We start from the raw sequence: 24,789 nt of genomic DNA on the forward strand, positions 1-24,789 counted from the left end.
ACCGCCGGGAGCCCATTGTGGACTGGCTCCGGCCGACCAACAGCAAGGCCCCGGTATGTCTAGCCGCCCGCCCGTCCTCCCGGCCACACCGGTAGGAGACGCGGCCACGTTCCCCCGAGGCCATGGCCAGGCTGACGCGCGAAGATGCCCGAACCCCGCGGGGCCGCCAGCGCCTCTCGCGCCAGCAGGCCTTCTGACTCGGCTCAAGATGGGGGCGGGAACTCTCGGGACGCAAGCAGAACGGGCGAGGCCACGGCGACGCTTCAGCCGCTGTCTAGCTCAACGTCTGGTCCGGTCCGGCCCGATGGCTGCCAATCGATAAGCCACCACTAGCCCTTCCGCGGCGTCCCCTTCCGCTTGCTCTGGACGCAGCCTTGGAGCCATTTTAAGGTGAAGCCACCGGCCACACCCCCTCGCACTCCCGTGAAGCCAATCCACGCGCGGCCACGCCCCCCGCGGCGCGCGGCGGCGCCGTCAACGGTCGCGGGGATGACGGTTGAGGAGGGGCGTGATTCGGTGGTGAGGCGGAGAAACCTGAGTCGCCCGCCTCGCCCCTGGAACCCGACGCCCCAAAGCTGGGGATTAGAGGGACTCGAAGGCTGGCTCCACGCCCTGGCCAGGTGTGCAGGCCACGACCAGGTGCGCGGCCGCCCCGCCCTGGGCCCCTGGAGTCCTTCGTAATGGCTGAGAGCCGAGGCAGCAGGCCGCGGCTGGGGCCCAGTCTGTGCCGTGAGGCCAGCCACGCCGCCAGGTGCCCTGCTCCCCTGGGACTGCCGGCGGGGGCCCGGGGAGGGGCGGGCGGTAGGTGCTGACACCGGAGCTGCGCCGGGAGACACGCCCTCCCGGGACAGATGGCACTGGCCGGCTCCCTCTTCCCCGACTGGGCCGGCCGAACTGCGCTGTGCCGGCCGGGCCGCAGGGGGCGCTGTATCCGCGTTGTGTCGGGCTGCGTCACAGCCTCGCCAAACCGACGCCAGCTCCTCTAGGCTCCGGTTCGTCATGGCTGCCGCCTTTGCCCTTCGGGGCTTGTACCGGGCGCGTCCCGCCCTGCGCTGTCCGCCCACCGAGCTGCTGTGGTGAGCCCGAACCCTGCGCCCCGTTCCTTGACGCCCCCGAAGACCGGCACCCGCACCCCGAGCCTTCCCGCACCCAATGACCACCGACCCCGGGCCCCGTTCCTTCCAACCCCCGCCCCCACACCCTGTTTCTTCCCACTTTTGGTGATTCGGAGTATCGCTCCCCTGACCGTACCCCTCCTGCAGGGCCCCACGGTGTGGGTATCGGCTCACGCCAACGGACGACGAGCTGTACCAGCGGACGCGCATCTCACTGCTGCAACGCGAGTCACCGCACACCATGTGCATCGACAGCTACAGCAGCCGCGGCTTCACCGTTAACGGAGACCGCGTGCTCGGGCCCTGCGCGCTGCTCCCGCACTCCGTGGTGCAGTGGAACGTGAGTCTTTCCCCTACGAGGAGCGCGAGTCTCAGGCCGGCCTGTTTCTGTTCCTGGCAGACTTGGCGTTTCTCTGCTGCCCCGTAGTGGTGTAGAAGGATCTGGGAGGAAGCTGCAGGAATTTGGTTTTCCTATTGAAACTGCCTCCTCCTCACACAGGTAGGATCCCACCAGGACATCACTGAAGAGAGTTTCTCCCTCTTCTGGATGTTGGAGCCCCGGATAGGTATGGGGGGAGGGCAGGGCTGCGTTGTCCTGAGCCCCAGAAGGCCACCCCTACCCCAGGATCTAAACAGACGAGGTTGTAGACTAGCTGTGCCTATCCCTCCCTAGAAATTGTTGTGGTGGGCACAGGAGACCGAATGGAGCGGCTGCAGCCTGAGGTGCTTCAAGCCATAAGACAACGGGGCATCGCTGTGGAAGTGCAGGACACGGTGAGGACCAGGACTTGGGCAAGCTGCCAGAAGCCCAGGCCTAGCCAAAGCCAGGCTGACACCTGCATTCTCTTGCAGCCCAATGCCTGTGCCACCTTCAACTTCCTGTGTCACGAAGGCCGTGTGGCAGGAGCTGCTCTCATCCCACCACCTGGACAGACTGCACTCACACCATTTCTGGCCCAGGCTGCAGAATGAACCAGTAGGAACTGACCTGTCATCCAGGAAGGCCCTAGCCCTTTCCATGGGGTACAAGCTCCCAATATTTTCACACTTGTTGGCCAGACTATTAATAACCATTTCTCCTGTTTTGTACTAGATGTGTTGTTGGCTAGGGACCACTGGCTCAGTGGGCTATCAGTGGGGACTGTGAAAGAGCCAAGGGGTCACTTTTTTTCATCTAGACTCTGTGAGACTCCTGGCCCTCCAGAGGCAGGGAGGCAGTATGTGCATCTCTCCCAAGCCTGATTTGCCTATTTGTTCACATGCAGATTAGAAAAGATCTCAATGTTTTCTTTCCCCACAAGGTCCTTTAGAGATTCAAATTAGGTAACATGTACATGGGTCTTGATCTGGTGACCTGTGGCCAAGCTTTGGGCTACCAGGAAGCCCTGTGGGCAGCCTCAAGGGGGGACACCTCGAACTCTTCCAGGACCATGGAGCACCCTTATCTCAGGGCTCTTCCTGGAAATGAGGTAGTCGTGTTCGTGTGCATCTGTGGTGGTGGCAGCTGCAGAGCCCCACCCTGCCAGCTGACCTCAAAAACCAGGCATCACTTTTTTCAAGCTTTTATTGAAAAACCGAGGAGGGGTTGCTGGATCAAAAAAGTCGCTTTTCATACCTGCGGACATAAGGATCAGCTCTGAAGTGAGGGCAGAAAGAAGGAGGCATGGCAGAGGACAGGAAAGGTGGGGGGTATCCGTCACTTACGAATGGAGGCTGTGGACACCACCTTCTACCTGAGCTGAGGATGTTCTCTTCTCAAATTTGAGTTCCCCAGAATACATCATGGCTCTGAATATAGGGACCAAAGTCAGATGTGGTTAGCTGGCCCTGGACCAATGTTTACCCATACCTTAGTTCACCAAACTCACCTGAGTTGGGTCAAACTCTTGGCACCAATGTCTTGAGAGGAGTGTTGGATGCCCGCAATCAGGTAGGGGACAAATTTGTGGATGGATCCTTTGTCCTGCACAGCCCCAGACACTCCCTGGGCCACCTTGATTTTGTCAGCTTCACTGTAAAAAGCCAGGACATGGGCATGATCACAGCAGGGATGAGGGTACTGGCAGGAATGGGATGAATTGGCCTGCCTGTCCCACCTGAAATATCGGTTCTGGCTGCTGAGATGCTTGTCCATGGCATCAAGAGAACCCATACCACGGTATTTCTTCAGTCGGATCCCATCAGAGAAAAAGTATTCACCAGGCGCCTCAGTAGTAGCAGCCAAGAGGGAGCCCATCATGACTGTGGACAGAGGCAATGCTTGAGGCGCAGCCTGAGCAGCACTGGGGAAGGAGTCCCACCAGGCTCCATGGGTGCTGGGCCTTACCCGTGGAGGCCCCGAGGGCCAAGGCTTTGGCAATATGACCCACGTTTTGTATTCCTCCATCAGCAATGACTGGGACCCCAAAGCGCCGTGCATACTCTGACACTTTGTACACAGCTGTTGCCTGGGGCCGTCCACAGGCCAGCACTGTTGAGATGAAGTGACAGATGGGCGGGCAGAGTTAGTGGGGACAGGCAAGGGGCCCAATGAACACACTTAGCACTCAGGAGCCCTCAGCTACACCTGCACCAGAACCGCAGCTGTGCTGAGGAAGAGGTATGTCTGGGTTGACCGCTGTCCCATCTGTCTTACACAGGACAAACAGCTGTGCCAGCCTCCACACACCTGTGTGTGTGCACGTGCATGTGTGCAGGGCCCAGGGCAGCCTCAGGCACATGCAGTCTTAGCAGCTGGAAAGCACCACCCAGCTGGTATCAGGTGGGGCAAAGGTCACCGTGCAGTTAGTACCCAGAGGCATTGGCAGGCCCAGCCCCTCTTCCCTGTGTGGTAGGCAGCTCAGGCAAGATCAGAGCAGTGGTCATATGGAAGGGTGAGCGAGCTCCAGAGTTGGTACTTGAGCCATGCCTACTACAGAGGATGTGAGCAGAGGAAGGTCTCCCTGGGAAGAGGGTCCTGCCCTGTGAGTATCCTAAGAGAGGACTGTGTTCTGGAGCAGCCCCAAAAACCATGGTCTGTCCATCAGTCTGCCCACCCAGCAGCACCACAAACCCTGGGAGCTACAGCTACAGTCAACCAAGCAGCCGGGCAGTGGGCAGCTGGGCCGGGCCAGTGAGCCGGGCCGGACTTACTATAGCAGCCCGTGACAGTAGAAGGGCATTTGGGACTGTGGGACTTTATGTCTGGAGGGATCTTGGGAGCCACTAAAAACAAACAGACCAGAGTTTAGAGAGGGCGCAGAGCAGGAGCAAAGAGGCCAGGCTAGGCAGGGGGTGGAAGGTGAGGGATGACGAGAGCTCATCTTACTTCCAGCATGTCACCCATCCAAGGGGCCTATTTGGCCCCCAGACCTGCCTGTATTGGGAGACTCATGGTACAGTTCCAGTAAGAGCACTTGGCCCCAGGACAGGTCGGGTAAGGGCCCTTGCTGAAGCTAGAGTTTCTTAGGGCCCTGGCGAAGCATCTTACCTTCCTGGGTGATGCAGATGGAGCCACTGCCCATGCCCACCCGCAAGGCATCCACACCTGCATCAATGAGGTTCTTGGCCTGAGCAGCAGTCACCACTGCAGGGAGAGAGGGAAAGGCTGATGCAAAAGTCCAGGTGGGAGCCCAGGTCCCCCATGGCCTTCAGCCCTCAGTCTTGCCTCACCATTGCCTCCAATGACCTGTAGACTGGGGTATTTCTCTTTGATGTACTTGATCATGTTGATCTGGAAGATGGAATTTCCCTGGGAAGAGTCCTGAGACAGGGAGGAAGTCCCAGTGAGACTGCTGCATGGCAGCTGCCCCTGCTATCCCAACACCCCACCCGTGCAGCAGCTCACCAGAACCACAACATCCACACCAGCCTGGGCCAGCAAGTCCAACCGGTACTTGTCATCTTCATGTGTGCCAATGGCCGCTCCACACAACAGCTGCTTCTTAGCATCTTTAGAGGCCAACGGATAATCGCGGTTCTTCTTCAGGTCTGTCCGGGCAATGATGGCCACCAGCTCGTCGTCTTCATTTACAATGGGCAACTTTCCTGGGGGCGGGGCGGGACATGAGCCAGGGCCCTGGGCTTTGGTTCCAGGCTCCTTCCTATCACTAGGACTCACTCACCCTTCTTGCTTCGCTGCAGAATTTCATTTGCTTCTTTTAATGTGATGCCTGCAGGGGCCACCACCAAGTCTTCCCGTTTTGTCATGATCTGGGAGGGAAGGAAGCCATGAGAAAGGGCAGATGAAGAGACCAGACCTATCCAGACACTACACTAATCCAGGGGTGTGGTTCCAGAGACTACCAGGTTCATCCAAACTACCCTCCTCAAGGGAATCCAACAGTCCCAATGTCTACTGGCATTGAGAACTGAGGAAAAAGGATAAGTTAGTGCCTGTTACACTGTGGATAAAGAAAGGTGACAAATGAATAACAATAATAGATCAGAAAAAGACTGATGCTGCTGCCCACCCTGGAGAAGCAAACAACACAGCACGTGTGCCAGCAAGCATATGGGCAGTTGGAGAACCTCTTAGTGGAAGGGCAATACGAGAACCCCATGAAGGTTCAGAAACTTGGCTGGGCATCCATCCTTCCTGGACAGCAGACGCCTACAAAGATGTCATTCAGCCAATAGAAGACACTCACCCTCCTGGTCTTTGGCTTGGGCTGCCAGAACTTGGTTACGCTCTGCCAGTGGCACCCACCTCTTCCAAACAACGGTCGTGCTCCTCCTCCTTGAGAAAATCAATGTCCCGCGAGGAGATGATGCCCACCAAGCGGCTCCCCATTCGGCCAGTGTCTGTGATGGGGATACCACAGAAGCCATGCCGCGCCTTGGCCTCAAACACATCCCGCACGCGATCCTTGGGGCTGAGGACCACAGGGTCCGTGATAAATCCTTGTTCATATTTCTGGAAAGAATAGTAGAAAAAGGGCATTTCTTAACCGCTTTCTTCAGGCTCTGGGTTTGAAGCCTGAAGTCTCTGCCCAACTCCCTCTTGGGCATGTCACACGACCAGATCACACCAACACTTTAAATCCTTCCCAGAAATGAGACATACGAAACGTGGGTGCACTGGAGGTACTGTCCTCTTCCGCTGCCTGAAGATACTGGGTTTAGGCTCTTTTACCCAGGCAGTGAACACCACAAATGGGAAGGAAGGATTCTAAATCGGGAGCAGAGCAATCCCCCCACCCCAACTCAGTGCATTTCCCAGAAGCTCCTGGCCAGCATGTCTGCCTTTCTGACCTTTACTTTCCTAACTTCGTTGGCCTGGAACTCAGGTGTACAGTTGTGGTGGATGAAACCAATTCCGCCAGTAAGCTGCAGGAAAAACAGACAAAAGGAGAATAAGTGACAAATAATGAGAAATATAAATGTATGCTCTTGGGAAAAGATGGGATCCCTGCTTTTGTCCAAGCACCACCGTGGGGCTTACCGCCATAGCTATGGCCATCCCAGCCTCGGTGACTGTGTCCATGGGGGAGGAAACCAGTGGAGTCTTCAGAGTAATAGTCTTGGTCAGCGCAGAGGTCAAGTCCTGAGAAGGTAAGGCCCACTAGAGTGAGAAAGCACCTCATGGTACCAGGGACCCCATAAAACAAGTAACCCTACATGACCTGCACGGAATGCAACAAGACCATTCCATAGAATCCACTCCCAGATCCAATCTGGAGAGGTAGCACAGAGAGCAGGGGGGCAGCAGCATCTCACTCCAGCTCGGTGCCCAGGCCCCAATTCCCGGCCATACTCACCACCTGGTCTGCAGTGAAGTCAATGTACCCAGGAAGAATGAGAAAGTCACTGTAGGGAGGGAGAGAGATTAGGAGAAGGGTTCAGGCTTAGGGCAGCCTGAGAATCCATCCCCATAACTCACTCCATAAGGAATGTGGGCAGGGAGTGACATTAAGGGAGCATATGTCACAGGCAAGACACAGCACAAGGATCGAATGAGGAAAGGAGTCCTTTTCTGCTACCAATCTGCCATCGGTGCTACTGGCACCCTGACAACTCCATGTGCCCAGAAAACGAAGTTTCTATCATGAAACCTAGGCACTGTTAGGATGCCTCCCCCACGTCTCACCTCCATCCTGCTCCAGATCTGGCAGAGCCAATGATATGAATGTGGAACCCCCGGAACCTGAACCCCGCCCCACGCCCGCGCTCAGAAGGGCACCATGAAGCCCCCATTCAGCCTCCCTGCCCAGCGCACCGCCCCTCTCTTCGCGCAGGTAAGCCCGAGAGGCCCGCACTTGTAGGTGAGGCCATCCCCGCAGTTGAAGAGCTGCTGAGCTGTGAGCCCGTCGTCTGGCACGTAGGAGGTGCCCCCGCTAATCAGGTAGTCGGCCATGACCAGCACAGAACGCAGCCGCGTGTCTCCGAGGACCGCGCCGCAGAGGCCGCAGGCGCCCGGACCGCGCCGATATAAACCCGCTGACAGCGTCAAGGCGCCGACGCGTTGTTTACGTCAGGGCGCACGGCGAGCGGGCGGGGCGAGCGGCGTCCCGCCGACGGGGGCAGGGCTGGGGAAGCGGGCGCATGCGCACAACCCGACAGCTCGCCAAGATTCAGAAGACTGGGCCGGACTTACATACAGCTCCCAGGACTGCCTAGCCTGTTCAAGCCTTATTATATTAACCCTTTGGTGACCCAGTTACTTTCTGCTTTTTTTTGTTGATACTGTCTTCCTTAATGGAAACATGCTGAATCGTTAAGTGTGTCTGAATTTCTGGTAAGGAGTATGGTTTTTTTTTTGGTGTCCCCTCTCACAAGTCTACCCTTTGTGTGTGTTCCTTGGTACACAGGATGTACCATTAACTCTACCTGACTCCACGCCAGGATCTGTTGGTACAAAAATTTTCAAAATTTCTGTTTTTCCAACCAAAAATTCAGACACCCCATACAATACCCTGTAAAAACAGTAATTTGCGGCACATGCCCTCCCATTTTCTCTATTTCAAACAGCCATACCATCAATGGCACAGCAGCTTCCCAGTAAGCCCCGGAGGATGAAAATGTTCATGGTTGCTATATGCACCGCCGGGCACAAAAGGGTTAACAAGCGCGACTTGGCTTTCACTGTCCCACCAGGCTCCTCCCCAAATAAAGAGGCATTGTTCACCAGCATATTGAAAAGACGTGCTTGTCATTCTTAATAAACAACTAGAGTAAGAATACATAAGAGAAACAGAGCGGTATCTTTATATGATACACAAGTGTATGTTACAAGAATTCCATCAGGCACAGGAGCCTCAGGTTTAAGGCCTCAATGTTAGGCCAAAAAAAAAAAAAAAAAAAGGCATGGTAAAGTTTTCACTTTAAGATCTAAAATGTCACTTGTGGGGGTGTAATAGAAATTGTCTTTAATAAATCATAATTGAAGTTGCCCTCGTTTTCCTTCCGTTAAGATGCTAAGTTTATGTCTGAGTATGAAGAAAGAAAACAACGTGTCTCCCCTGTGGTCAGCAAGGTCTGCCAGTCCAACGTGGGACTGGGGAAGATTCCCTGGAGGGTCCAACCATCATTAATTCCATCTTTCTGGAGGAAAGGAAGGAGCCACATTTCTCCTAGCAGTCCAGGCCCTTTTCCCAGGCCCCAGATGAGGGAAAAAAAAAAACAAAAAACAACAAAAGTCAGCCAGCAACTTTCCAGGACATCTGGCTCTCAGGAAACGAAGAGCCCCCATGGGCTGAGGAGTCTGCTGCAGCAGATTTACGAAGATGCACAGGGGGCAAAGTTTCCTTTTACATTTTGAACAGGAGCAGCCTGGAAGGCTTCATAACTACACCAATAAAAAAAGGAAAAAGAAAAATGGAGGCCTCTTCTTTAGTGTGAAAGTCTGTCCAGTTCTTCCTGGCTGGTTTCCCCTGCACTGTGGCTGAGGCAGCTCAGTGCATGGTGCTTGCGTTGGCCACAGCAATGGCTTCCTGAATTTCTCGTATCACCAGGATTCGGGTCAGCATCTGTCCCATCTGTTCTCTGCTGATGGGCTGGACCGAGTACCAGATTGGGCTGTTAGGGGCCACTACCGGTTCAGGAGTCAGGTAAAAGGTGTCATTCCGGCCTTTCACACTCTGGGGGCTGAAGAACATGTTGGTAAAAGCTGGGTACCACACCTCTACAAATTCAACCCTCCCACTTGAACCTCCCAGACAGATGCTGCCTGCAAAAGCTGTGACAGCAGCAGCTCTAGAGGGTGTGACACAGCGTAGTAAATCCATGCAGCCACCACAGGATCTCCTTTGGGGCTATTGCAAATGCCAGTGACAGGCTGCCTCCCTCCTGCTCCTCCCTCACATGCTGCCAGCTGCAATCCCATCCCTCTGACTACCTACCTAGGGCTCTACTTGAGCCTTATCCCACTTTGCTGCCCAGAAGGTCCATCTTTAAGTTTTGTTCACACCATTTCTTCTACTTGATCCACTGATAATCCCTCAAGTCTACCTGAGGGACCCTATCTGCCTTCCCAGCTCACCTAAGATGCCAGGTCCCTTCATTGGGTCCCCCTCTCCACTGTTGAGCTGTACCCCTCTTATGCACTTAGCACACACTATCCTCTGATAGTTATCCATCCGTTCATCCAAGATTCATCCAAGGGGTACTGTGTGCCAGCCATGTACCAAGTATTGATGTTACAGCAACAAGTAGGATCAACAGTTTCTGCCTCATGGAGTTTACAGATTACAGGGGAGACAAACAGCAATAAACAATTACATGCAAAATGACAAACGGTGGTGAGTGCTACAGAGCAAAGAGCCAGGGAACTCGACATAGCCAAAGGAACTGGTAAGAAACCGGGAAGTGCTTCCCTGATAAAGTTGTGTTTAAGGTGAGAAGAGGAGTTAATGAGTGCCAACTAGGGGTGGGCATGAGGGGCTTGTCCAACGGGGGAAAATTCAGTACCAAAGCCTTGAGAGAGCGAGCTTGGTACCCTTGAGTGGAGAGGTGCCAGTGTGGCTAGAGCCAAGAGCTACCTGCACATGAGGTTCACAAGGGGGAGTGCAGGAAGGTCCTTGTTACCCATGTAAGGATTTATTGTCTTTCTCTGTAGGATAATGGGAAACCACTGAAGGTTTTTAATTTAAGTGACATTTAAGACCGGCAACCTAAAAAGACCATTCTGGCATTACTATGAAGAGAACAGGCCAGACTGCAGAGGCCAAGAGGTAGCAAAAGCTGAGGGCAGGAGTTCCCCTAGATCTGAGAGTGGCAGTGATGACAGGTCAAAGCCAAGAAGGTGTAGGGCCATCCTCAATATATACTGAAGGCAGCCTCTCTGTACCTGTCATCCCCCACCATGAACAATATCTTATCAGGAAGCAGGAAGCCCCTTTACATCACAGTGCTGGCACATCACACATCTTGGGAAAGCCAGTCAGGTTGCTTCTATCTTTAACTTTCTGGAAGTGAGGTTTTACTCACCATCTGGGACTAGAGAATGCCTCTCTCGTGACAAGATATGTACAGAGGTGAGCAATGCCATGTGCACATGCGTACAGGCACACACAAAGTGACCTGGTCACAATAAACCCTCCTTACCATTTGAAGAGGTAGAAATCGTACAGCTTGATAGGACACCTCAGTGGATTCTCTGGATTTTCTGTCTGTTCTGCATACATGTCATCTGTAACTATAAAACATACCCCCCACCACAGACATGGCATCAGTCTATCTTAGCTCAGGCTCAGGTCAGGAACCTCAGGCTCCCAACCACCTGTTGGGAAATATTCGGGGTAAAAGGGTATGGGAGGCATGGGTGGTGCCTATGAAGGGAAAAGGAAGCTATTCTCTCTGGGGATTCGTGCTTCTAGGAGAAAAGTTTATAAAGTTCTTGGCTGAGGAAAAGGAAGTGGAGCATTCCTATCTGGCAGGCCCCAGCCTTCACACTGATTGGTAGTCCCACAGGTTCTAGGGCAGGCCAAAACAAGTTAACATCCGCGTCTGCTGTTCCTGCCCCCTCCCCCTACCTTTCTGGCCGGTCTGGTGTATCCCAAGAGCCTTCAGGTACCGGATACTCGTGCTTTTATCCTTGGGATTTGAAGGGTTCTTCTTTGTCTGTCGCAAGACCTTGGAGAAGGCCAGTTTCATGTGCTGGTCCACTGTCTTCAACAGGAAGTACCTGGACCGCAAGTGAAAGCAAGGCAGAGGGAGGGGTGCCGGGAAGAGACCGTGACTTACCCTTCACCCATCAATGCTTCAAAAGAGCCACTGCCCACACTCTCAGGATCTGGGCAGGCCCATATCGAACCACACTGTCCAGTGGAGGAGCCACATCAGGACTGATGGCAGGGGTCTGGCAAGGCTGTTTACCTCACTGGTCACCACACCAATGCAGCCAAGTGAGGCTGGGGGCTTTCAGTGCCCAAAGGCTCTCAAGTATGTGTCAGAGAAGTCCTCCTGGATAGTTTCCACCCTCTTCACTGGGAAGACCCCAGAAGCGGCTAAGTGTGGAGCCTCCAGAAACACTTACTTGGTATTAAAGAACATGAGGGTGGTCAACAGGGTGGAGGGGGAGTGAGCCCCAAGCTGCTTGCACTCCCACAGCATCTCCTCGGTCACATGGCTGGGCAGGACATAGCCTAGGAGGAAGAGAGGACTGCTACAACAAGAAGCTGGCAGGAAGTCTGTCAAAGGGCCAGGCTATGAAGTGTGGGACACAAGAATGACCATACAGGGAGTACAAGGCCAACAATGGAAGTCTCCCAGAAGTGTGACAGAAATCATCTGGAAAGCTTGTTGAAACACAGATGGCTAGGTCCCAACCTGAGTTTCCGGAGTGAGACCCAAGAATTCCATTTCTAATGTGTTCCCAGGTGATATTAATGCCATTGTTTTGGGGACCATACTTGGGGAAGCACTGCCCAACAGGATTGTTCTTACCTGACATTAAATTGTTCCTTTAATTCAAGGTTAATATGGGGCAAAAGGATAGCCCTCATGACAGTGAAGCTCCTAAAACTACAAACTAAATTCTGCTTACATGCACAATTCTCTGGAGAGAGGGGACAGAACTTTCATCGTATTTCAAAGATGTCCAGGGCTCAAAGAATGTACACCCATTTCCCCTTGTCAGACCTCTCATGTCTGTTACACCCAGAAACAAGTCCATTCTCATCCCCTCTCTGGATAAAAGGGAGACTGACATTCAGAACTATTACAAGTTTCCCCCATGGGGCACGTGTTACTGTAAAGCCCTAGTTCATAAGCAACCCCAAAGCTGGGCAGGAGCAGGGGCCAGCAATTTGACCAAGGACCCTGGGCAGCCAGGTGTGCTACCAAAGGAAGGTGGCACTTGGGTTGCCTACCAAGCCCTCTTCTTATGCTCATTCAACAGACAATGAGCAACTGTTTGTGCCACGTACTGGCAACATGTTGCGGCAACAGCAGAGACCAGCATGACCTGTAGGGATTTCAGGATTCCCCAGGCAGGCTGTGAAAGGTGCCACTTCCAGGAAACAGAAAAAAACACTCTGCCCAATATATCCTTCTATCTTGTTCTTGCCAAAGCCGGTCCTCTGGCCCACTAGTCCACTGCTGTCTCTTTAAGGCAGTTCTGGCTCTCCTCTAGCCCACCCTTTGGCTATTTTATGGACCAGTGACAATGGGACAAGCTGAAGCCTCTGAGAGGTAGGATGAGTGACAACGGGACAAGCTGAAGCCTGAGAGGTAGGATGAGTGGCAGAAGACAGCTCTTCTTGGGAAAGGTCAGCTCCTAGAAGCACTCCCAGGCACACCTTGGAATGTTCCACTTTCTCTGGGGTCACTCTGCCACTTTTCTCTGGTGTCAATTCCCTAAACTTTACTGTCCTCTCAACAACACAATTTACAAATGAACTCTAATGCCTGAGAACCAGGACTCTGTTTAGACAGAGATGTTATGTAAAAAGCCTTGCAGTTCTGAAACTGAACTGCAAGCATAAAATGATATCCTTTATCTTTCAAGTTTTTTTTTCTAGCTCTGCCCACTGAAAGGCCTAGAAACAATGACCAATCCAGTAGCAATGAGCACCCTCAGCACCTAGACTGTGGTACTGGAATACTACTTCCTGCTGAAAGGAACCAGGCTCCATAGGGAACTGGATGATTCCACATCGGGGACAGGAACAGTCTGTCAAATTGGAAATCAAGGGAGTTATTTAAGTCTACTAGCATCATGTCAAGAGGACTCAGGGGCCAATTTAAAGAGGCTCCAAGTGGTCAAAGATGGGACAATTTGCACATCAGTAAAACTACAACTGCAATGGACTGAAACACATCAAAAATGTTAAAAGTCATGAGTTCACATTGATTCTTTAAAAAAAAGCCCCGACTGGTCATCACTGGAGGAGGTTAGTGAGCCAACTCACTACTTTGTTTTCTGGTAAACAAAGAAAAAGAAACAAGCCCTATCCTACCCCTTCTATACAATCTGTATCACTGGGAAGCCAAAGAGCTGATGAGGTAAGTTTCTCTTTGCATTAGAGCTAATGAAGAAGTGTATTTTGATACCACCATTTTTCAACTCGAATGAATTAAAAGACATCCTGACAGTGGAAAACAATCCACTTATGATATAACCTCACCAAAAGAACAACGGAAGTACATCAAGCCTTTATATATGCAATTACCAATTAACTGTAAATATAGACAGAAGAACATGTTAAATTATACCACAGGCAGATGCAATCAGCAAAACAACTGCTTGACAATTTAAAAGGCTGTTTCTTCCATAAGTAAATTGCAATGAAAAAGAATGGAAAGGAAAATTAAAACTAAGCATTAAAAGACACATCAGCTAATTTCACTGAGGGTCTTATTTACACCAACTCAGATTAGAGGAAAAATTATGGCACTTATGAGACAAAAATTCTAACAAAGGGTACATATTTGATGACAATCTGGAATTACTGGTGTTTTTTTTTTGTTGTTAATTTTTAAAGTGTAATAATGGCCTTATGGTTATGTCAAGAATACATATTGATACATTTATGGATAAAATGTCTGGGATTTGCTTCAGATTAACATGGGAGGCGGAAAGCAGGTAGTGGTACAGGTGAGACAAGATATGCCAACTTGAGGGATCATGAGTCTGTTTACTTTTACTTATGTTTAAAATTTACATAACAAAAAGGTTAAAAAGTGATCTTTGCATATCCATAAGTGGCCTGAAAACTTGCAAAACATGTAAATAGTGATTCAGTCACTCAGGTCTGTTCTAATGACACCCCTTAGAGGGGCCTCCCTCCTCATGCCCTTGTCACTTTCTACTACCTTGTGCTTTGTTCTAACAAAGCACTTAATCACAAATTAATGTGATTTTTTATACAGTGTCTCTCCTTTTAGAATGTAAGCTCCATTTTGTTCATTGCTATATTATATCCTCCAGTACCTGGAATACTGCTTGGCACATAGTAGGCACTCAAAAAAAAACAACGCAAAAAATTTTGTCTAGGCAATACAATATTTTTTTAAAAGGTTAAGCAGCACACATTTTAATAAATGGCACAGTGAGTATTAAAACTCAAATCTTTTACTCCAAACATTCTACCATGACATGATGCCCAGGAGACTGTCTGTGGGTAAAGCAAAAGTTAGGTTCTAGATACAGCGTTAACACAAATACGGTGGAAAAAACATAATGAGTAACCTACAACTGCGACGAATAACCTACAGGTCAAACAGTTCAAAATTCTTAATTGTCACAATGACTCTAAATTTAATCAATAAATAAACTTTAGTCGGGGAAAAAAAAGTAACTCCTCCACTAGTTGTGCATGCCCATGCCCTTGAGGCAGTGTCTCCCCTCATCAGGCCAAGCAGCACAGACCCCAGAGATGCTGCCTGGGATTTATGCCCCCCTCGCTCACACACCCAGCACCAGAAGTTACCCATCTTTCTTAAACCCAGGTGGGAGGGAAATCCAAGTACAAGGGCAATTCTTACCGAGTGGAGTGACCCGGGGCTGAACATCCTTCAGAACTTCATGCAGCCACTCCGTGAATCGAACGTAGTAAAGATCAGAGAAAATATCATCAACCCGTCCATTTTCAAACAGATACTAAAAGAAAAACAATCCATAAAAGTTGTTGGAAGTCTCCAGGGTAACTTTCAGGGAAAATGAACATATTTTTCAACCCCCAGTACCATACTTCTCCCTACCCACTCAACAAAGCAATACACCAGGTCAAACTGTCCAGCATGGGGCACATGTCACAGTGTGCTTCCAACCACGTGATGTGATTCTCACAACACCCTCCAGACCTGGGACAATGAGGCAGAGTCTGTGACTGATAATTTCCTCAGGCAAGGCAGTGTCTTGGGGTAGTAAAAAACATGGTGCAGGCTCTGGGGCCAGGGAGAGAGAGGACATAAGGGAGGCAGACCTTTCTCAAGCCAGGCAACAGGGTGAGTCCCAACCAGCAAACACTCTTCCCCCACACTTGTGGTCTTCTCAGGAGCCAACAAACACTAAGAAATCCACCTCTGCTCCTCTAAACTGCTGATCTAAAATGAGGTCCTCTGTTATGTTTCACCTTTCATGTCCTGAAAACCTAGCTACATTTGCATATCTAGGCAGATTCCTTCAAATAATTATTTTCTGTGAACCCAGAGAACAATAAAAAGCTCCGTGTCAGCACCTGACTTTGTTTTGGATGAATTATTTTTAGGAAAATCTTGTATTTAACAAAAAGAAAAGTGGTACATAAATGCTTTGTGATTAAAAAATAAAGGGGAGAGAGAGCAAGCAAGCCATAAGGTAATATACCAAATATTTTAACCAAAGTTTCTCGCAGTGGTGCTGCGATTATGCATGATGCTTATTGTATTTTCTAAAGTGAACATGTAGACCTCCTGCGATTTAAAAAAATGTGAATTTTAAAACTCATTATGTAGCTGAAAGATAACTTTCTTATTCTAACCACTTGCTTGTCATTTTATTAACTTGACCAAATGCAAACACCCAGCTGGAACACGTTCCTATGGAGGTCTGTTTCTTACCTTTTGAATACACAGGAAAATGTAGTAGAGCACATCTGGGTCATAGGGTTCACCTTCTCCATTTCGAGCTTCCCGTGTCATTAGACAGAGCCCATAGTTCAACTCGGCCACAGCAGAAGAGATGAGATCTTCCTGAAATCGCAGCAGCTGGCGTCCTGCAACACAAGCCCCAAAAGTGAATGGGGCCCCTGGCAACTGTTGTCTCTTTACCAGTCACTTGTATACTTGGGAAGGATGAATCAGAGCAGATACTGTCAGTCGTGGTTCTGGGTCAGAAATGGTCACCTGCATCTGTGATCAACTGGCCTACTAAGGCTGTAATCCCACATGCCCTAACCCTCCTCCCACCTTACACATCCCCGAAATTACAAAAGTATATGAGCCTGATGCCTAGAAAAAAGGGCCTTGAGTGTACCCACTGGTTCCCATCTCCTTCCAGAAGCTGCTCTGCCCAAGTCTGCTAGGTCGACTCCAGAAATTCCACAAATCCTGCTCATCTGCACAGGGTCAGACCTGCTTCTTGCTTGTTTTGAATTTGGCACACTATTTCAGATGATGTTTCCTAGTTAGTTCCCAGAACCAGGAGACACCACTTTCCTGCCATTCTGTCCTAATTCGATGCCATCACATTTTAGACAAAGCCCACCTTTTTCTCCCTCCCAAACACTCACTCCCAATGGGTGCCAGCCTGTTCTGAGCATCCTTCTCCAGCTCAGCGTTCTTGGTCTGGGCCCAGTTCTTCCACACTTCAAGCCCTTCTTCTGGCTTCAGAGAATTTGGAAGCAGAAGTTCTGGGGAGGGCTGTGGCTGTGATTGTGGTTCAACTTCAGCAACCTGGACAGTTTGAGCCTACGAGAGAGAAACCATCAAAATGTGTCAATACTGTTTTGCCTTAGACCCTTCTGCAAAAACTGCCAGAAAAATGTTATAGTTCATTTAATTAAAAAACAAAACTCTTTCTCCTTCTTGTCTTACTTTCAAGAAACTTTGGAGTTCTACTTATTCCAGGCACAGCAAGAGTAGAAATGCAACCAGACCAGTGCACTGTTTCTCAGCCCTGGCTGCACTTTAGAATCTCTAGTTGAAAAATACCAATACCAAAGCTCACCCCAGAAGCTCTGGGGTCAAGCCAAGGTGTCAGTCTTTTTAAAACCTCCCCAAGTAGAAAAGTAATTCTAATGTTCAGTCACCAATGAGAAGTACTGGTCCAAATCACTGAGCTTTAAAATGCAAACAAATCACTTGGGAATTTTATTAAAATGCAGATTATGATTCTAAAGATTTGAGGTCAAACCTGAGACTGTGCATTTCTAACAAGCTCCCAGGTGATGCTGAGGCTGCCGGTCTGCAGACCACATTCTGAATAGCACGGGTCCAGAGCAGTGATTTTTAAAGATGCCTGCAACTTCAAGTCATCTGGGCTACTTTTGAAAAATACCCTTGCCTGGATCTATCCCTGGAGCCCTGGTGGTGCAATGGTTAAGAGCTACAGCTACTACCCAAAAGGCTGGCAGTTCAAATCCACCAGCTGCTCCTTGGAAACCTATGGGGCAGTTCTACTCTGTCCTCTAGAGTTGCTATGAGTCGGAATCAGCTCAATGGCAACAGGTGTTGGTTTGGCCCTATCCGTGGAGATTCTGGTTTTACTGGTCTAGTGTGAGGTCCTGGCATCAGTACTTTTAAAAGCTCCCCAGATAACTCTAATGTCCAGCCATGGTTGAGAACCATAATTTTAGAGAATAAAAAGTACAACCATCAAGTCTTGTCCTCCCACACCCCCAACTCTTATAAAATGAGAGAGTAAGACTTGAGAATCTTTATGGTTTCTCCAGTGACAAGGTTTCATTTTTTCATGTTCCTTCTGAAATAACAGTACTCTGGTTCAAAAGGACATAATTCATTTCCTGAAGACAGAAGGCACTATTCTAGCTTCTTGCCTGCAAAGGCAGAGTGGTTCCACCTTCAACGGGCTCTCAGGTGAATCATGCAGATAAAGGGGCAGAGGATGCCCCTGAGCCTCTATCACAATCTCTGAAGGGACGGACACCAAACACAGGCTCTTGGGCCTCACATACCTGTCTATGCTCTGAACAAACACTCTTGATCAATTCCCCAGGTCCTGGGCCTACACATCCCTCTCCCAAAGAAAGGGTGCAGGAATGTCAAACTGTTCAAATGAAGGCAAAGTAATTCATACATGACATATACAAATTTGCTCATTAGCAAATAAAAATGATCCTACTAGCTTTGATAAGATATATCATTAAACAGGAAGATAATGCAATACCACTGCTTCCGGCATTATGTACCAAGACCCAAGAAAATGTTCATATGCTTTGACCGAATAAATCTGGGACTCTATCCTAAGGATACCACTTGAAAAACAGGAAATACTTTATGCATCAAGATATGCTACAGACATGTATAGAGACCAAAGTTTATCAGTGGTTACCTGGTGTGGGGGTGTGTGTGGGGGGGAGGTAGTTACCACATAAAGGGCAATGAGTTTCCATTACAGGTGATGAAAAGTCTGGAAACGGATAGTGGTGGTATTTGTACAATGTGATGAACATAGTATCACTGAATTGTACATGTAAAAATGTTGAAATACCTAAAGCTTTGTTATATATTTTTATCAAAATAAAAAATTATAATATAGATTTAAAAATATATATACTGCAGAGGTGTTTACGTTAGGGAGAAATCTAAAATATTATTAATGTCCAGCAAAAGTGGAATGGTTAGGCAAGTTATACTATATTCATCCAAAGAGGTTACAAAACTGACATTAAGCATGTTAACCATGACTAAGAAATAACTTTTACATGGTTAAGTAAAAAAAAGAAAAAAAAACTAAGATGTAAAAATGTAGAAAAAGTATAAAGATAACAATAAGTAAATCTGATTTTTCCCCTATCAAACTATAATAAAGGCAAGAGGGGTGAACATATGAATAACTTTAAAATACTTCCTACTTTTCTACGTTTTCGAACATTTCTATGATGGAAGAATGGTAAATCACAAATGCTCCTTTTCTTCCAATGAAAACTCTGGTACAGGTTTTATGTAAACAAATAGAAAGGTGAAGTAAAATCCGAGTGGGCAGAACACAAAATAAGGTTATCCTCATGGATTCCATATTTGCAAATTCACCTACTCACTTCAAGATCTATCTAGTGCCACGTTTTTTGTGCTTTTGTTGGTGATTTTACAGTTCAAATGGTTCCCAAGTGTAGTTCTGAAGTGTGGTCTAGTGTTCCTCAGCACAAGAAGGCTGTGGTGTGTCTTAGAGAGAAAATGCACGTGTTAGATAAGTTCTGTTCAGGCATGAGTTATAGTGCTGTTGGCTCTGAGTTCAGTATTAATGAATCAACAATACATATTAAATGTCTTCAAACAGAAACACACATAAAACAAGGCTATGTATTGATAGTGTCCCTGGATACTGCAAATGGTTACTGTGCTCACTGCTAATCAAAAGGTTGGTAGTTTGAGTCCACTTAAAGGTGCGTTGGAAGAAAGGCCTGGTGATATGCTTCTGAAAATCTGTCACTGAAAACCCTAGAGAGCACAGTTCTACTCTGACACTCATGGGGTCGCCATGAGCCAGAAATGACCTGACTTTTTTTTTTTTTTTTAAATATATTGATTGGTTGACAAAACGTGACCAGATGCTCAAAGGAATCTAATCCTGTATGGGCATTTGCTAATTGAGTGTTTAATTATAATTAATTATGTTCAATTCATATTCAATTTAATATCTAATTTGATTGTTTAATTATGTTCTTTATAAAACACAACTACTGTGAATAATAAGAACTGACTGTAATCCCATCTTTACATATATTTAGGCCCACAACTGTTCTCACCATATGGGGTTCTCACCACTGGGTCTGCATGTGATGCTCAGTAAACTAGCTTTAATTCTCTGCACCTGCCAAAAGCAGCCCTACTTCCTTGTAAAATCTCACCACCAGACTCTGTGGTTACTTAGGCTAGAAACTAATGAGATTAATACAAACTTTCAAAGAGTATTTGTATAAGTAGGTAACCTGACCACCTAATCTTTTAAAGATTCTAAAGAGATCTTTATACCCACCAACATTAAAAACCTCAAGGTTAGGATTTTCCATTTCCTTTAGTTAGAGCTCAGATTTTAAAAGTAGAGAAATGAGTTACCACACATCTCCAAAGCTGTGAACTCTGAATCCAAAGTGCTGAGAAACAGCAAGAAATCAATTCAAATCATGCAAAAGCCTTAGTTTCTCTTATTCACTGATCCAACAATCATGTGTGCAAAGCTTTGTATTAGGCCTAGAAATACACGAATATATTAAGCAAAGAACTTTTGCTTCAATTTTAGTAAAGGGATGAAAAATCTTGGGGACAGTTTTACTCCTTGACTCCACTGGCTATTCTAGAAGTCACAAAAAGAAAGCCATTACTCTGAAATAGTTCCATTAACACATTCCTCTCAGATACCTACCGCAGGTCAGAAAGGCAGCCAAGCTCAGCGCCAGTTGACAAAATAGCACCCCAAGACTCTCAGAGTGAGTCATACAGAGGCCTCTTCTTCACCCTACACACAGGCCCAAGCAAGCCTCCCTTTACCTAATCAATAACCACTTCCTCAGCTAACCCTGCAATACATTCATTTCACTAAACGGTTTGTCACCAGCTACTGCTCTGGTCAAAGCCAAGTCTATAGCCAGACCACTCAATGCCTTCTTGAAAAACAAAAACCAGACAGCAATTTGAGCCAGTTGTGCTGTTAATATATTTTTGAGAGCTCTGGGAATAAAGAACAGGGAAACAGGGCAGTAGCTGTAAGTAGATCAAAGTAAAGGGAAGGTTTTTCCATAAATCTGGTTTTAAAAATAAGAGATAGAAAAGCTTTCAACCCATACCAGGTGAAAGAGCACAATACTTTGTCACCAGCTCTCCCTAGGGTTCAACCCATGGACTTTGAGTGCCCCCATGGGAAGAAAACCTGTCTGTCAGGGACCTTGGGTAATGTGAGAAGGGGCTGCTATCCCCACAGGCTGTGAGTGCTCCAAGGGTAAAGACTGTCTTATTCATCTCTGTTCCCCAGCACTTAGCACAAAGCCTAATAAGGAGGGGCACAGGGATGTTTGTGGTATAAATGGACAAACGCATCTTTCCCTTGTGACGAGTATTCTCAACTTCTTTGTCTGGTAATAATACTTGCCCTAAGTCCCTAGAAGGTATTCTCAAAGGAGATACAGCTTCCCACTGGAGGACCCAGACATGCAAACTACACACAGAGAACAATGAGCACCCAAAGAGGCCTGACCTGGGATAAGACCACAAGGCCCGGGGTGGCTAAGGGGAGACCTGATGGGCTCCAGTCCTATGAACAAAACCTAAGCACAGAGCCACATTACCACTCTCCTGGCTGCTCTCTCCTACACACAATCAATTCTACATACCTCTAGTAGAGTCCTCTCATCACTGCGACTCAGGATTCTGGAAAAATTTCCTATCACACATCAGATCAAGCTCAACTCTTCACTTTGGGAAGACAACCCTCCCATCTCTGTACTAGTTCCTCTCCCACGGTCCGTCTCTCATGCTGCCCTACGCCATGTCCCCTTTCTCCAGCCCTCTTTCTGTATTTATGATATTTCAACTCACTGGAGCAGTCCTTTGGTCAGCCTAAGCTGTAAACTAGAGTTCAAACCTCACTTTTTCCACAAGGATGTCCCTGCTGCCTCTTTACCCTAGAATGGTTTCTGAATTCCCAGCTTTTATCTTTTTCTGTGTGTAGCATATAACATCACACTTGATTATGCTGCCTTTTAAATAATCCAACGGAATAGAAATCATAAGTTTTCACTCCAACAACTAGACTCTAAGCTACCTGATGCAAGGACTCTGTCTTGTTCTATTACCAGGCCTGACAACTAGATATTTAGCATATCTTTAACAAATCAGTCACCCAAGATAATGAACTGCTGCCTCTATGAAACCACTCGGTCAGCTTCTGCTAATCACTTACAGCCTAGCCTGAATTCTAACAGAGCCTTGCTTGTGCCAGCTCCCTCACACTCATTCCCAGGAACCCCTTCCCTCTGAGGCATACTACCTGCAGCAGTCTAGGAGACCAGAGACCCTATATCCCACTCCAAAGGTCTGCTAGGTAAGGGACCTTGCTAGACAAGATTAACAATTAGACAAGATAAAAGAGCCAAGCAATTTTAAAGTTAAAATTTCAACAGTCCTATTTTTGCAACTTTTCTCTAAGCCTAAAAGTATTTCAAAATAAAAAGTCGGAAAAAAAATTTCAACACAGTTGCCGTAACAGAAAACTTAACTGAGGCTTATCCTGACTATAATGTCCCTGAATGGCATAAACAGCTTGCATTCAACTGCTAAACTAAAGGTTGGCCATTTGAACCCACCCAGTTGCACCACAGAAGAAAGGTCCAGCAACTTGCTTCGGTAAAGATCACAGCTAAGAAAATCCTATGGAGCAGTTCTACTCTGCATGAGCTGGAACTGACTCGACAGCAAAGGGTTTTGTTTTTGTTTTTTTAACCTATTTTCAAGGAACACAAAAATACTTGTGAGCAACTGGCTGCAGACATGGCTTTTTCAAGGCTCCCAAAGATAATCACTTTTAACGGCCCACCAGGGGGTCTTCTAGGTCTTCTAATTTACCAGCGCCAGTCTCTTCAGATGACAACTAGAAGGAACAATCTCACAGCCTCTCCCTTGTAATGAGTTTACAATCTGTACCAATGCACAGAAGTAGCTCTTGGGACACAGAGAACACCTGGGGTGTCCCATATTGTATCTTATCTGGAACTCTACCGTCCCCAAGAAGAGACACAAAGAAACGCCCAGGTACCTACCCTCAAAACTCTGGCCCCAAAGCAGTTACTGCTTCTTTCATTTATCTCTAGGTTTTAGCAGAACAGACCTCCTGTCCGCTGCATAGCCTCACCTGAAGGCAATAGCTACTTCCACCCTCCTCACCCCCTCCCCTTAAAATATTAAATACCATATCACCATAAGGCCAACACCATGACAATAAACAATCCAGAGGCGCCAGAGGTTGCCAGACAAGTTCTGCATCACCATAGGTCCAGAGGGAGCAGACTACCCTACAGATGAGTCTCACTTACTGAACAAGTAACCTGGAGCTGCTGCTGCTGTTGCTGCGGTGGTGGCGTCTGTTCCTGGGGAGTTTGCTGCTGCGGCTGCTGCTGGGGGTCCCATATATGCACAGTTTGAGCTGTATTCTGGTACGTGCCTGCCACGGCCTGCACAGCCACTGGAATGTGGATGTTGCCATTCATGAACTGTGCTGGAAAAAGAGAGTTTGCAAGGGTTTGCACTACCTCTTCATGCGAGTTTTTCACTACAGATGTGGTGCCCACCATCTTCTCCTTGTCATCCTCCAGCTTTACAGCTGCCAGGGCTGTGGGTGAGCCACTGACATGAACTGCGTTGTAGGCTTCCTGGGGAATGGCGATGTGGGTAATGCTCTGCTGCTGAGGGTCCCCCCGGGGCTGGGCAGAGTAAACAGGGATGGTCCAGGTTTCTCCTGTGGGGCTAGTAATGGTCCCAGTGGCACTGTACAGATGGGCACTGTCTACTGTCAGTAAGTCCGGCCTCAAAGACACATAACTCTGCTGCTGGCCTTGTGGAATGGCCAGCACAGTGGCCACCGGCTGCCCTGAGATGGCGTAGGACACAGTGATGGGCATGTCCACTTTGCGCTTCTTCACCGGCTGGAGGACACTGGCCGTGCCAACCCGCCGCTCCCCTTCCCGAGGTGAGCCTTGTTGAGACGGTGGTGGGGAAAGGGCACCCACGGTCTGGATTTGGATTTGCTGACCCCCAGCAAGAGACTGTCCAGCCACCAGCTGAGCCTGGATTTGCTGATGTGGGATGTGCTCTTCTGGGATCTCTGTAGCCTGGATCTGCTGGGCCGCCTGCACATGCTGCACCTGGATCTGGGCAGCCTGCAGCTGCGAGGGGCTGGGACTCTGCAGAGATGAGGTCTGGATAGAGGGGGCTGCTGGCTGTGGTGCCTGGCCCTGGATCTGCACCTGGACCTGGATGGGCTGCTCAGCAGGCTGGTGAACGGTGAGCTGAGGAGAGAACTGCTGGGCCGAGACCTGCTGCGGAGACTGCTGTACCTGCACCTGTACCTGCAGCAACAAAATTCACCAGTGAGTGAGTCAGGCAGCACTGCAAACCCAGCCCCCAAGGGAAGAAGACATGTCTGTAAGGGACCCTGGGTAATGGAGGGGTGGGGTGGGGGGCTACCATACCCAAGATTTCTGAAGAGGCCACAATCCCTAAAACTACAGGCAGAATTCTCCGGTATATCACTCTGCACACTCAGAGTGACATACATCCACCCCAGAGAGAAAGTAAAACCATCCACTGGGGTCCAAGAAGGAAATACTAGAACTTTTGCTAATTTTTAACTCTTGTTTTTTAAATGCCCCCCCCCCCCAAAAGACCAGACTTAACGGTCTGACTGAGACTAGAAGGTCCCCAGAGGTCATGGTCCCCAAACCTTCCGTTAGCCCACGCCTGGAACCATTCCCAAAGCCAACTCTTCAGACACGGATTAGACTGGACTATAAGATAGAAAATGATATTAGTAAGAAGTAAGCTTCTGGGCTCAAGCAGACACATGAGACTATGTTGACAGCCCCTGTCTGGAGGAAAGATG

At 48.6% G+C, this 24,789-nt stretch overlaps 3 protein-coding genes across 4 annotated transcripts in view; 1 reads left to right on the forward strand and 2 right to left on the reverse strand.

Annotated features, from left to right (window-relative positions):
* The first annotated feature begins 492 nt into the window (after positions 1–492).
* Positions 493–2,198, forward strand: NDUFAF3 (NADH:ubiquinone oxidoreductase complex assembly factor 3). Its single transcript, XM_049861809.1, has 5 exons — positions 493–1,076; positions 1,263–1,455; positions 1,615–1,681; positions 1,789–1,889; positions 1,968–2,198. The coding sequence occupies exons 1-5, from the start codon at positions 1,000–1,002 to the stop codon at positions 2,085–2,087; spliced, it is 558 nt and encodes a 185-aa protein (XP_049717766.1). The 5' UTR covers positions 493–999; the 3' UTR covers positions 2,088–2,198.
* Positions 2,199–2,642: 444 nt separating this feature from the next.
* Positions 2,643–7,542, reverse strand: IMPDH2 (inosine monophosphate dehydrogenase 2). Of its 2 annotated transcripts, none has more exons than XM_049861807.1 (14): positions 7,352–7,542; positions 6,854–6,902; positions 6,538–6,639; positions 6,348–6,422; positions 5,803–6,009; positions 5,219–5,306; positions 4,942–5,141; positions 4,767–4,857; positions 4,585–4,680; positions 3,442–3,585; positions 3,212–3,356; positions 2,984–3,127; positions 2,820–2,903; positions 2,643–2,730 (listed from the first exon to the last, which is right to left on the reverse strand). In XM_049861807.1, exons 1-14 carry the CDS (start codon positions 7,447–7,449, stop codon positions 2,709–2,711), a joined length of 1,545 nt encoding a protein of 514 aa, XP_049717764.1. In that variant the 5' UTR covers positions 7,450–7,542; the 3' UTR covers positions 2,643–2,708. The 2 variants fall into 2 exon arrangements, with proteins under 2 accessions (XP_049717764.1, XP_049717765.1); XM_049861808.1 differs by having other exon boundaries at positions 7,312–7,458.
* A 685-nt stretch (positions 7,543–8,227) lies between these two features.
* Positions 8,228–24,789, reverse strand: part of QRICH1 (glutamine rich 1) — a 46,170-nt gene continuing 29,608 nt past the window's right edge. Inside the window, exons 3-10 of the mRNA XM_049861806.1 lie at positions 23,225–24,256; positions 16,748–16,925; positions 16,077–16,231; positions 15,021–15,135; positions 11,569–11,677; positions 11,066–11,217; positions 10,638–10,728; positions 8,228–9,179 (exon numbers count right to left, since the gene is read on the reverse strand). Of these exons, the coding sequence (XP_049717763.1) occupies positions 8,987–9,179; positions 10,638–10,728; positions 11,066–11,217; positions 11,569–11,677; positions 15,021–15,135; positions 16,077–16,231; positions 16,748–16,925; positions 23,225–24,256 (2,025 nt within the window). The 3' untranslated portion in view covers positions 8,228–8,986. The remainder of the gene's footprint in view (positions 9,180–10,637; positions 10,729–11,065; positions 11,218–11,568; positions 11,678–15,020; positions 15,136–16,076; positions 16,232–16,747; positions 16,926–23,224; positions 24,257–24,789) is intronic.

This window comes from Elephas maximus, chromosome 20, assembly GCF_024166365.1.
Source record: "Elephas maximus indicus isolate mEleMax1 chromosome 20, mEleMax1 primary haplotype, whole genome shotgun sequence".
Lineage (NCBI taxonomy): Eukaryota > Metazoa > Chordata > Mammalia > Proboscidea > Elephantidae > Elephas > Elephas maximus.